This window comes from Pecten maximus, chromosome 1 (genome assembly GCF_902652985.1).
Source record: "Pecten maximus chromosome 1, xPecMax1.1, whole genome shotgun sequence".
In the NCBI taxonomy this organism is placed as follows: Eukaryota; Metazoa; Mollusca; class Bivalvia; order Pectinida; family Pectinidae; genus Pecten; species Pecten maximus.
The window spans coordinates 4,799,913-4,814,056 of NC_047015.1; the positions used below are offsets into that span (position 1 = coordinate 4,799,913).

The following is a 14,144-nucleotide window of genomic DNA, read 5'->3' on the forward strand; positions in this document are numbered from 1 at the left end:
TCGTGACATTGTCACAGTCAAAACAACAGATTCAAATGCACACAATAATGCAACCACCAAAACAAAGTTTCAAACATTTTTGTAACGTTTAGAATTCACAGAATGTTTAATTCTGGGAATGTCCCACATGTCCTTGTACAGATGTAATTTCCTCTAGACGTTATACATTGTCAACAGAAAACACAAAAACATATATATTTGCTAAGCCATTTTTATTTATTAATAATTATATCACAAAAATAAATTAACTAATTAATCTATATAACTGTTACTAACAGAAATATTGGTATTACGTTATGATCGAGGAAATTCTGGAAATGAACATCACAGAAGTTATTTTGTTTTTATTTTACCAATAATGACTTTGGATATAAAGTTACTAAATAGGATGTCTATCAGGAGAAAGCATTATGTATTTAAATCAATGATAATACAAATTAAAACCTGATACAGCTAATCAAAGTTGGAGAATTCCATGTATGTCCTATAGTGATAAAAACTCTCTAAATACAGATCTATTTTATACCAAAATTATAGGTAGCTACATGTTTTTTAACCAATACACATCAACTGGATAGAAATGGACATATTTGTGTAAAGTTGAAAGTACAGGATATATGCTTTGGCTTATAGAGTGCAGTTTACGAGTTTGCGCAGTACAAGTATTTTCCATTACGTCTTGGTATTAGACAATAACATTTATAAACAAAAGATCCCTGAGGAATCTTGGAGCCAAACATTGAATGATCCATATCAATCAAAGGAAAGACTGATATTTTCTCTTATTTTTCCTTCCTCACTCTTCCTTGAAAACATTTAATAACTTTACATGACATTATATAGCAGTAGCAACCTGCACTTGTGAAAATCCAAGATGGCTACCTGTCGGCCATGTTGTTTCTGATTGGTCCCAATATGCACAACTAGGGACCAAGGGGAACTTACATATGAAATTTGAGTAAGATCCCTTCAGTACTTTCTGAGAAATAGCGATAACAAGAATTGTTTATGGAGGGACGTACCACGGACACAGGGCAATTTAAACAGCCCCCCCCTTTGATGATGGTGGGCTAAAAATGTAGTTGAGGAAATGTTTTTTAACTACTGTCATACATTCTCACCAAAATACATCTGTCATACTTCCTCACTAAATACATTTCAGTCACTTAATTCTCACTTCCTCCCTAAATATATTCTAGTCGCACTTGATTCTCACTTCCTCCCATATAATCAGTCATACTTCCTATAGACTACACACATACAAATGTGTCCTGTATCACATATATAGACTACACACATACAGATGTGTCCTGTATTACATCTATAGACTACACACATACAAATGTGTCCTGTATCACATCTATAGACTACACACATACAAATGTGTCCTGTATTACATCTATAGACTACACGCATACAAATGTGTCCTGTATCACGTCTAAAGACTACACACATACAAATGTGTCCTGTATCACGTCTATAGACTTCACATAATACAAATGTGTCCTGTATCACGTCTATAGACTACACACATACAAATGTGTCCTGTATCACGTCTATAGACTACACATAATACAAATGTGTCCTGTATCACATCTATAGACTACACACATACAAATGTGTCCTGTATCACATCTATAGACTACACATAATACAAATGTGTCCTGTATCACATCTATAGACTACACACATACAAATGTGTCCTGTATCACGTCTATAGACTACACTCACACAAATGTGTCCTGTATCACGTTTATAGACTACACATAATACAAATAAGTCCTGTATCACGTCTATAGACTACACATAATACAAATGTGTCCTGTATCACGTCTATAGACTACACACATACAAATGTGTCCTGTATTACATCTATAGACTACACACATACAAATGTGTCCTGTATTATGTCTACAGACTACTCACACAAATGTGTCCTATATCACATCTATAGACTACACATAATACAAATGTGTCCTGTATTACATCTATAGACTACACACATACAAATGTGTCCTGTATCACGTCTATAGACTACACACACACAAATGTGTCCTGTATCACGTCTATAGACTACACATAATACAAATGTGTCCTGTATCACGTCTATAGACTACACATATATCAATGTACAAAAACATGTCTGTATGGTTTATATGTTGCGCCTTCTCTTCACACATGATGGTACTGAACAGACTTGGACGGATGGAAACTGTTGAAGAAATCCAGGTGAAGGGGAGATGATATTTCTATCTAAACATATTCAAGTACATACAACAAGATCCTTCACTTGGCAGTCTTCACAATATATTTATGTTAAGAAACCTGATGAGGAAGACTGCGGACGCCAATGAGTCATCCCAATAAGAGGCCCTGTGATGGTCGGGGTATGACTCCCCACTATCTCTCTCCAACATGTACCAGTGAACTGTATCAGAGGTCACTTTCTCCTCCCAGCTTGAGCTTTTAATTGCTTCAGTTCATTTTCATGGTAATGGGACACTGCCGATGCTTCTGCTAACTGAAATAGATGTAAACACAATATCTAAGATTTCAATAGTGAGAGTTTGGTCACAAACAATGTTATACAGATACATACAGTTGCTTACAAAGAAGGGGGCAACCATAGCTTGGTCAGTTTGAGCGCCGGCGATACAATCTCTGACCTGAGGTGTGGTTCAACCCTCCCTACCTGTGTTGGTTTGTGTTTCTTGTGAAGCTAATAAACGGGTCGGTTTGTGCTGTTGTGGCTGTGTACTTGGACACTTTACCCTAAATGCTCTTGATGCCAAGCAACAATCCTCCCTTATATTGTTCAGTGATCATGAGGTAGCCACCAACTACTACAGGAGACCCTGCCTCAAAATGACCCTGGCTGTTCAGAGGGTGATAAACCCAGACAACTAAAAAAAGTTTCCCTAGAAATCCACTACTCACCATATCTAACTAAATGTGATGTAAAATTACACTAAAAGTAGAAATCAACTACTCACCATATCCAGCCAAATATGTAATGTAAAGTTACATCAGAAATCCACTACTCACCATATCCAGTATATATCTGATGTAAATAAAGTTATACAAGACAGTACTACTCACCATATCCAGCAGTATATCTGTTTTAAGTTTGAGCAAATTATTTTCCTCCTGTAGTTGCTGGTTTGCTTTCCGAAGCTTCATCACTTCTTTGTGACTTGCTGCACTAGTACCAGTCTCTGTTAAAAAAACAATTGAAGAGCTACCAAAACAATGAAGTGTCATGTTCTTCACCAAAGATTTAACACAAATGGAAGACAAAAAGTCAGAACAAAATAATGGGTTTATATGGAGTTGGTGTACCTGAATAAATACTACAATAAAAGTATGTCAACTCTGACATGTACCAAGTCAACATGTGTATATCACCGAGATGTAAATATGTCCATGTAATATAGATATAATAGCCTGATACCTGTATGTATTAATTAAGTATTAAAGATCACTACAATTCTCTATACTTGTTTCTATACATTAACATACTATATTACATCATATCCAGATAACAAAGAGATGTAACATGACAGAAACTGTCATTATCACTATTGATTATTAACAGTTACACTGGCCAATAAAACTGATTACATGTAATTACACAAGCTCATCGATGATTGGTTAATTTGAGTGTTACTGTAGCAACCTATACAAACAGGAAATCTAGTTAGTATTATCATTATATACAGATCTACACTCTACCCTTTTACCACATTTATAACGTATTGTAATGGTGTACATAAAAGAAACAAGACAATTCAGCAAATTACAGTCCCCCACCAAATGTAGTTATAAGCCAAGAATGCACATATGTTGTACAAAGTAAATGTGTATAGAGTAAATGTGTATGTGTACAAAGTAAATGTGTACAGAGTAAATGTGTATGTGTACAAAGTAAATGTGTATGTGTACAAAGTAAATGTGTATAGAGTAAATGTGTATGTGTACAGAGTAAATGTGTATAGAGTAAATGTGTATAGAGTAAATGTGTATGTGTCCAAGTAATGTGTCTGTGTCTAGGTCATGTGTATGTGTACAAAGTCCAATGTGTATGTTGTGTATAGTCATGTGTATGTGTACAAAGTAAATGTGTATGTGTACAGAGTAAATGTGTATAGAGTAAATGTGTATAGAGTAAATGTGTATAGAGTAAATGTGTATGTGTACAAAGTAAATGTGTACAGAGTAAATGTGTATGTGTACAAAGTAAATGTGTACAGAGTAAATGTGTATAGAGTAAATGTGTATAGAGTAAATGTGTGTGTACAAAGTAAATGTGTATGTGTACAGAGTAAATGTGTATAGAGTAAATGTGTATAGAGTAAATGTGTATGTGTACAAAGTAAATGTGTACAGAGTAAATGTGTATAGAGTAAATGTGTATGTGTACAAAGTAAATGTGTATGTGTACAAAGTAAATGTGTATGTGTACAAAGTAAATGTGTATGTGTACAAAGTAAATGTGTATGTGTACAAAGTAAATGTGTATGTGTACAAAGTAAATGTGTATGTGTATAGAGTAAATGTGTATAGAGTAAATGTGTATAGAGTAAATGTGTATAGAGTAAATGTGTATGTGTACAAAGTAAATGTGTATGTGTACAAAGTAAATGTGTACAGAGTAAATGTGTATAGAGTAAATGTGTATGTGTACAAAGTAAATGTGTATGTGTACAAAGTAAATGTGTATGTGTACAAAGTAAATGTGTACAAAGTAAATGTGTACAGAGTAAATGTGTATAGAGTAAATGTGTATAGAGTAAATGTGTATAGAGTAAATGTGTATCGAGTAAATGTATATAGAGTAAATGTGTGGTGTACAGAGTAAATGTATGTGTACAGAGTAAATGTGTATAGAGTAAATGTATGGTGTACAAAGTAAATGTGTACAGAGTAAATGTATGTGTGTACAGAGTAAATGTATGGTGTACAGAGTAAATGTATGGTGTACAGAGTAAATGTATGGTGTACAGAGTAAATGTATGATGTATAGAGTAAATGTATGGTGTACACAGTAAATGTATGGTGTACACAGTAAATGTGTATAGAGTAAATGTATGGTGTACAAAGTAAATGTGTACAGAGTAAATGTATGTGTGTACAGAGTAAATGTATGGTATACAGAGTAAATGTATGGTGTACAGAGTAAATGTATGGTGTACAGAGTAAATGTATGATGTATAGAGTAAATGTATGGTGTACACAGTAAATGTATGGTGTACACAGTAAATGTATGGTGTACACAGTAAATGTATGGTGTACAGATCTAGAGTAATTGTATGTGTGTACAGAGTAAATGTATGGTATACAGAGTAAATGTATGTGTGTACAGAGTAAATGTATGGTGTACACAGTAAATGTATGTGTGTACAGAGTAAATGTATGTGTGTACAGAGTAAATGTATGGTATACAGAGTAAATGTATGGTGTACACAGTAAATGTATGTGTGTACAGAGTAAATGTGTGGTGTACAGAGTAAATGTATGTGTGTACAGAGTAAATGTATGTGTGTACAGAGTAAATGTATGTGTGTACAGAGTAAATGTATGTGTGTATAGAGTAAATGTATGGTGTACAGAGTAAATGTATGGTGTACAGAGTAAATGTATGGTGTACAGAGTAAATGTATGTGTGTACATAGTAAATGTATGTGTGTACAGAGTAAATGTATGTGTGTACAGAGTAAATGTATGTGTGTACAGAGTAAATGTATGTGTGTTTAGAGTAAATGTCTGGTGTACAGAGTAAATGTATGGTGTACAGAGTAAATGTATGTGTGTACAGAGTAAATGTATGTGTGTACAGAGTAAATGTATGTGTGTACATAGTAAATGTATGTGTGTACAGAGTAAATGTATGTGTGTACAGAGTAAATGTATGGTGTACAAAGTAAATGTATGGTGTACAGAGTAAATGTATGTGTGTATAGAGTAAATGTCTGGTGTACAGAGTAAATGTATGGTGTACAGAGTAAATGTATGTGTGTATAGAGTAAATGTATGGTATACAGAGTAAATGTATGGTGTACACAGTAAATGTATGTGTGTACAGAGTAAATGTATGTGTGTACACAGTAAATGTATGTGTGTACAGAGTAAATGTATGTGTGTACAGAATAAATGTATGGTATACAGATCTAGAGTAAATGCATGTGTGTACAAAGTAAATGTATGTGTGTACAAAGTAAATGTATGTGTGTACAGATTAAATATGTACAAAGTAAATGCGTACAAACAGACTAAGAATACTTGTTCAGGTAATAACAACATAGATAAGTATTAGTAAACAATATCTAACCTATCTGTGGTGAGCCAAGTCAAAATAGAACAAAGCCATCATTGAGAAATGACAGGACTACATCACCAATAGAACTATCAGTGGTCCAGATAACTTTTTAGATCGGCGAGTGATGTACTCCCTCTGACGAAGGACATCACCAATAGAACTATCAGTGCTCCAGATAACTTTTTAGATCGGCGAGTGATGTACTCCCGCTGACGAAGGACATCACCAATAGAACTATAATGGTTCTGACAGAAGTTCCCCTCAACATTATTAAATAGAAGCACCCCTAACTGTTATTAATGTAAATTAGTGGACATCAAATAACAAAGTCAAAAGCCAATTCCTGTTCAATATTATCAATCAACAAGAGGCCCATGGGGCCTGTATCGCTCACCTGGTTGGACTTGACCAAATGTCAAAATAATGTTCATGTTCAATTCCTTTTGTTTGTTAACCTCAAACAATGCTATATATGGTTATAGCGTGGGGATCCCAACTGCGTTAAAGAAATAATGAAGTCCAGACTCTCTGAGTTTACAACATGCATTTATAACTTTATGACTAGTAGTGATTTAAAGGAATTACCTCTATTTCCCATATGGGGCCCCACCTCTTTTGCCCCTCGGGGGTCAGAGTCACCATTTATGCAAAATCTGTTCCCCTTCCCCCAAGAATGTTTCTTACCAAATTGGGTTCAAATCCATTCATAACTTTATGACTAGTAGCGATTTAAAGGAATTACCTCTATTTCCCCATTAGGCCCTGCCCCTTTGGCCCCTTGGGGGTCAGAGTCACCATTTATGCAAAATCTATTCCCCTTCCCCAAAGGATGTTTCTTATTAAATTGGGTTCAAAGCCATTCATAACTTTATGACTAGTAGCGATTTAAAGGAATTACCTCTATTTTCCATGTGGGGCCCCGCCCCTTTGGCCCCTCGGGGGTCAGAGTCACCATTTATGCAAAATCTGTTCCCCTTCCCCAAAGGATGTTTCTTATTAAATTGGGTTCAAATCCATTCATAACTTTATGACTAGTAGCGATTTAAAGGAATTACCTCTATTTCCCATATGGGGCCCCGCCTCTTTGGCCCCTAGGGGGTCAGAGTCACCATTTATGCAAAATCTGTTCCCCTTCCCCCAAGAATGTTTCTTACCAAATTGGGTTCAAATCCATTCATAACTTTATGACTAGTAGCGATTTAAAGGAATTACCTCTATTTCCCCATTAGGCCCTGCCCCTTTGGCCCCTTGGGGGTCAGAGTCACCATATATGCAAAATCTGTTCCCCTTCCCCAAAGGATGTTTCTTATTAAATTGGGTTCAAATCCATTCATAACTTTATGACTAGTAGCGATTTAAAGGAATTACCTCTATTTTCCATGTGGGGCCCCGCCCCTTTGGCCCCTCGGGGGTCAGAGTCACCATTTATGCAAAATCTGTTCCCCTTCCCCAAAGGATGTTTCTTATTAAATTGGGTTCAAATCCATTCATAACTTTATGACTAGTAGCGATTTAAAGGAATTACCTCTATTTCCAATATGGGGCCCCGCCTCTTTGGCCCCTCGGGGGTCAGAGTCACCATTTATGCAAAATCTGTTCCCCTTCCCCAAAGAATGTTTCTTATTAAATTGGGTTCAAATCCATTCATAACTTTATGACTAGTAGCGATTTGAAGGAATTACCTCTAATTTCCCCATTAGGCCCCGCCCCTTTGGCCCCTTGGGGATCAGTCACCATTTATGCAAAATCTGTTCCCCTTCCCAAAAGGATGTTTCTTATTAAATTGAGTTCAAATCCATTCATAACTTTATGACTAGTAGCGATTTAAAGGAATTACTTCTATTTCCCCTATTGGGATCCGCCCCTTTGGCTCCTTTGGGGTCAGAGTCACCATTTATGCAAAATCTGTTCCCCTTCACATAAGAATGTTTCTGACCAATTTGGGTTTAAATCCATTCATAACTTTATGACTAGTAGCGATTTAAAGGAATTGCCTCAATTTCCCCTATTGGGCCCCACCCCTCAGGCCCCTTGGGGGTCAAAGTCACCATTTATGCAAAATTTGTTCCCCTTTTCCCAATAATGCTTCTGACTAAATTGGGTTCAAATCCATTCATAACTTTAAGACTAGTAGCGATTTAAAGGAATTACCTCTATTTCCCCTATTGGGACCCGCCCCTTTGGCTCCTCGGGGGTCAGAGTCACCATTTATGCAAAATCTGTTCCCCTTTCACATAAGAATGTTTCTGACCAATTTGGGTTTAAATCCATTCATAACTTTATGACTAGTAGCGATTTAAAGGAATTGCCTCAATTTCCCTATTCAACCCCGCCTCTCAGGCCCCTTGGGGGTCAGTCACAATTTATGCAAAATCTGTTCCCCTTCCCCCAAGAATGTTTCTTACCAAATTGGGTTCAAATCCATTCATAACTTTATGACTAGTAGCGATTTGAAGGAATTACCTCTATTTCTCCATTAGGCCCCACCCCCCTGGCCCCTTGGGGGTCAGAGTAACCATTTATGCAAAATCTGTTCCCCTTCCCTGAAGGATGTTTCTGACCAAATTGGGTTCAAATCCATTCATAACTTTATGACAAGTAGCGATTTTAAGGAATTGCCTCAATTTCCCCTATTGGGCCCCGCCCCTCAGGCCCCTTGGGGTCAGAGTCACCATTTATGCAAAATCTGTTTCCCTTCCCCCAAGAATGTTTCTGACCAAATTTGGTCAAAATCCATTCATAACTTTATGACTAGTAGCGATTTGAAGAAATTACCTCTATTTCCCCATTAGGCCATGCCCCTTTGGCCCCTTGGGGGTCAGAGTCACCATTTATGCAAAATCTGTTCCCCTTCCCCAAGGATGTTTCTGACCAAATTGGGTTCAAATCCATTCATAACTTTATGACTAGTAGCGATTTAAAGGAATTGCCTCAATTTCCCCTATTGGGCCCTGCCCCTCAGGCCCCTTGGGGGTCAGAGTCACCATTTATGCAAAATCTGATCCCCTTCTGCCAAGGATGTTTCTGACCAAATTTGGTCAAAATCCAACAAGAACTTTTTGACTAGTAGCGATTTGAAGCAAATGTTGACGGACGACGGACGACGGACGACAGACGACGGACGCCGCACCATGGCATAAGCTCACCGGACCTTCAGTCCAGGTGAGCTAATAAACACAATACCGCACACGTTCAATAAACCTCCAAACATTTAGCCTTGACACTGTAGAAACACTACCATGACATTACAGTGTATATAATGACATCACTTGATTGTATGTAACGTGACACTATGGTATCAGAAGTGAACAAGAGCTCCACAAATGGGAGCAAGATACGCCTGTCACTGGAAAAGCTACCACAGGAAAAGATAGCATCATTGATAGGCGTATAAAAAACCCTTGCAATAAAAGCATAGAGTATAACTCTGGTAAAAATAATCACAAAATTAACGGACTGATGTACAGACAGTGCAGGGTATACCATAATACGACCCGTTGTTGACGGGCATTTAAAAAGGTGTTGCGCAGTATATATGCGGTCTTCCGTGATTGTTGCTATATACAGGAGAATTAAGCATTGACAATATATTCGAAGCCTTTTTTTTAGTTAAATTTAATCTAACTATAATGTTCATATTATATTTGATTTATTTAATAATCTTAACCAAAATGATTTTTTTTTAAAAACTACCATTACATGAACACTTGTTAGATCCTCTGGTTACATGAGTTAATATCACAAAAAAGTTTTTAATTAAATCTACTCTAGTGACATTAATTCTACTTACCATCTGATACTAAAACAATTTTAAACAATACTGTATACATTTGATTTCCAAATATTTTTTTCTTTATTTTACAAAAAATCATACATATAAATATTATATCATTCATCAAAGATCCTGCCCTCACTAAAATGTATCTCTTGAGGACTATAATGATGTTTACAACTTGAGAGAAATATGGCTTTCTTTTACAAAGTAATAACGTTACCTGTTAGATACATGTACCCCATACCTTGTTGTTTAAGATTTATTAAACACCAAGTTACACCAGGGTAACTCGTAAAATAAAACTCTCTCGTTACCAACTTCATGCTTTATCTATACATATACTTATAATTACTGGTAGCTTGAAACTTGCAAAAAATCAGCACAGTTTCTTTTGACATTACAGGTTTTTAGTTAGTTACATATCTTTAATTTTGATGATCTCGTCAACTCTGACTTGGTATATCTTACCTGGAACCCACATTCCATTTTCAAATGTGACTTCCTGTCCACTCAGCCTCACTTTGATTGGTCCCACATCTGGTCCGAACTCCTCTTTGGACTGTGTTGCATCTAACTGTAGGTTTGACAATGATTGAGCTCTCCTTGGTGGTGTTTTCTTTGGAGAAAACTTATTTCCAAAAAGATTCAGTGGCATTTTGTTTCTGTAAACCAAAGAAATGTCTGTATTAAGATATTATTTCATTTGTTGACACGAGGTAATAACTTATTTACTGTTGAAATTATACCTATGTAATATATAAATCCTATTTCAGATGACATCAAGTCATATATGCCTATTTATAAATCCCATTTTACATGACATTTAATCCTGCATAATGACAATGTGTTATATTAATAATCTGTCCAACATGTAGAATCTATGTAAAATTTGCTAACCTTTAATATATTTCATTTATCTATTTGTGTCTGTCTCCATGTGATAGAGCGAACCTGATGTCGGCTTATGTACATCTGTATATAGTGCTATCTCACTGAAGCACACTGCTGAGGTCATCCAGCAGGACACCCCACCCGGTCACATTATACTGACAACAGGTGAACCAATCATCCTACTCCCAAAAATTTGAGTGTTTATTGCAGGAGTAGCAACTACCATTTTTATACTCTGATATGTCTCAGTCAGGGGTCAGAACCCAAAGCCTTTCTCACAGGGGCCAATAATGCTACTATCTAAATTAACACTTAAAGGTTTCAATCCAGAAATTATTCTCTGGTTTCTATACCCCCACAACAAAGTTAGGGGGGTATCATATATACTGGAATCGTGTTGTCTGTCCATCCGTCTGTCTGACACATTTGTCCTGACAACTCCTAAACCGGTGAGCATAATAATTCCAATGACACTTCACACAAATAGAGAGGACCATGTGTAGATGTGCATGCAGCTGTTAAAATTCCAATATTTTGGTTGCCATGGTTAGAGGTCAATATTCATAGGTTTTTCTTGCCCGGACAACTCCTCCTAAACTTGTGAACCAATTTTCACAAACTTAACGGGAATGGAACATGTGCAGTTGCAGGAATGTTAGGGAACATGTGCAGATGTGTATGAAGCTATACATGTTTAAATTCCAAATTTTTGTTGCCATGGTATACGTAACTGGTCATTATAAACAGGTATTTATTGTCCAGACAACTCTTCCAAAACCTGTGGACTGATTTCAACAAACCTTTTGACTAAATTCTCTTTATTATGAACAACACATATTCCAGTCATTCTAAATTTCAGAAATAGGGAAATGCACATGTTATCTTAGTTAGCCATATTAATAATAGTGCCAGTTGTCCAGTTGCGGGGGTATAAGTCAACCATATCCTTGGGACAGTTCTAGTTTTTTCCAAAGCAACAGCCACCAAGAAGTACATATGTAAAGAAAACAAGTCTTTTTCATGAAAAAATTATCTTTTTACTGAATGATATTATTTTTTTTTTGTCGGATGAAAACGATCTTTTTAGATTATCATTGATAATTTATTTTATTCTGGATAAATAAACATTTTAAATTTGAATCTCTTTTTCATATTTTGAACATAATTTTTGTTGCAAAGTCCAAAAATTCAGAAATTATATGTTTGCCACAAGTTGATGTACAGCATTAATAACCGATACTTTCTCGATTCACGTTACAGAAACAAATCCGTTGTCCGTGCCACGTTATGTATGTAAACATGGCAGCCATGATTGGAGTTTGTTGCTCGCAATCCAAGCTAATTGTTCTCGAAACAGCATGTCACAATTCCTGTCTAGGGATCAACCGACATCATGATGTGACAAATAAGTATAATTTCAGTCTGAGCAAGTGCACATGATAGCCTATGGAAAATGCAGACTTTATCAGTATTGTTCAGAAAGCGAGTGTAGTCTAGCTACCGTAGACATAGTTCCAAGTTGTATACATACCAGTATGTACAGTACAAATTCTACAAAATGTTTCTTAGTTCTGAGCCCCTTTATCTACTTGTGTGTAAATAAAACGATGAGAAAATGGTTCATACATTCTTATATGTCTTCACAAATTATGCAGTGACTGAACACTTTTCCTTGTAACTTACGATTAAGTTTGCTAATTTGGAACAAGCACATACAAACTATCACCAATAAAGCTATAATTGTATTTTGGCAAACTGCTTGGCTTATTAAGGCGCAACATGTCATCCTGCACCCAGAAAGTTAAATCAGCAACATACACTACACTAAGACCATCACACGCAGCCTCTTCCTGGGACCCTGCTTATACATCAGGCCAAATCCTACACAGTATGTTTACAACCAGAATATAAGTAGAGAGCCAGACTGTGTAACCAACAAAATAACATCTCTGAATTGGGAACTCCTACGTAGCCATTCCAGTAACAAAAGCCAGAATACTCATGGTATATCACTGTATATAAAATTATGCAGATAATCATATCGATATTGTACATGTTGTGAATATATGTGATGAGCCGTCAGGACACGGTAAGTTGGCTCATGTCAACTCACCCAAAAGTGATGTGCAACGGTGTGTCACGGTACTCACCAGTCTACAATGCCAAGCTGTTATTATACGGACGTACGTGTTCCACGCTGTGTCAGTTTGACCGTAGACTCACTTTGCCGTTCACAGCATACCATAGACTAAGTCTATAGATTATAGATTCATATATTCTCATTGTGAATTATAACAATAATATTGATCCAACACCACATATAAAATCAAGTGATAGGAACACAAGAGATACACACAAAATAAATTAAATATCCTCAAACAAACAAATCTCTGTAGATTATATTCCCTGTACCATCACTGATTGGAACTCCTAACCAGGATTTCTAGCTAGTGCAGGAGCTGGCTAGCTAAAATAATGTGTTTTTACCTTATAAGATATCTAATATATGTACAGTTTCTTGTTTTTATCTACCTACATGTATATGCCTCATCCCAGGGACTATTGCACTCATATCTTTAGTATCGTCCCTTATCCTGGAAGAAGACCCCCCCCCCCCCCCCCGAAAAAAGGGGAAGAACAGGATAGGGCCTTTACTAAATGCAGCAATAAGTTCACTTCAGTTCTACATAAGGGTTTCTTATAACTACAGTACTGTGATCATTACAGTAGGCCGTAGATTAATTATGTCAACTTCTGGACATGCACGACACGCTTTGTGAAAACCAAGCCACGGGCGCTTGCATAGAAAATGTGATTTTCATTTGTTTGGTAGTGGTATGTGTGCTTTCAACAGTACACATAACACTGCCGTATCAAAAAAAATAACCAATTCAAGTATCTATATGCAAGCGCCTGTGAACCAATTACAAGCGTGTTCGTACAGTAGAGTTTCTAATATCGCTTTCATCGTATCACGCTTCGAATGCACACCAACTCTTCAATTTACGTATTTAGTTTATATTTACCTGGTGGAATCACACGAATCTGTTTCTGCAGTTTATCTACAATATGGCCAAGATACAAACATCTGCACCGAGTGAAATATTTTTGTTTCGACTTGTCACAGGAAGTGCGCGATGACAACAAACAGCGTCAATCATG

At 36.4% G+C, this 14,144-nt stretch overlaps 1 protein-coding gene across 2 annotated transcripts; it reads right to left on the reverse strand.

Moving 5' to 3' along the window:
• Positions 1-1,948: 1,948 nt before the first annotated feature.
• Positions 1,949-14,134, reverse strand: LOC117322938 (protein chibby homolog 1-like). Of its 2 annotated transcripts, XM_033877908.1 has the most exons (5): positions 14,009-14,134; positions 10,560-10,753; positions 10,107-10,115; positions 3,100-3,215; positions 1,949-2,521 (listed from the first exon to the last, which is right to left on the reverse strand). In XM_033877908.1, exons 2-5 carry the CDS (start codon positions 10,744-10,746, stop codon positions 2,441-2,443), a joined length of 393 nt encoding a protein of 130 aa, XP_033733799.1. In that variant the 5' UTR covers positions 10,747-10,753; positions 14,009-14,134; the 3' UTR covers positions 1,949-2,440. The 2 variants fall into 2 exon arrangements, with proteins under 2 accessions (XP_033733799.1, XP_033733807.1); XM_033877916.1 differs by lacking the exon at positions 10,107-10,115 and having other exon boundaries at positions 14,009-14,132.
• Positions 14,135-14,144: the final 10 nt, after the last annotated feature.

Excerpts from the sequence above, each read along its gene's own strand:
- LOC117322938 (XM_033877908.1), bottom strand. The coding sequence starts at position 10,746 with ATGCCACTGAATCTTTTTGGAAATAAGTTTTCTCCAAAGAAAACACCA. Across the intron at positions 2,522-3,099 it reads CAGATATACTGCTGGATATG|TTAGCAGAAGCATCGGCAGT; the intron begins GTGAGTAGTACT and ends CATCTATTTCAG.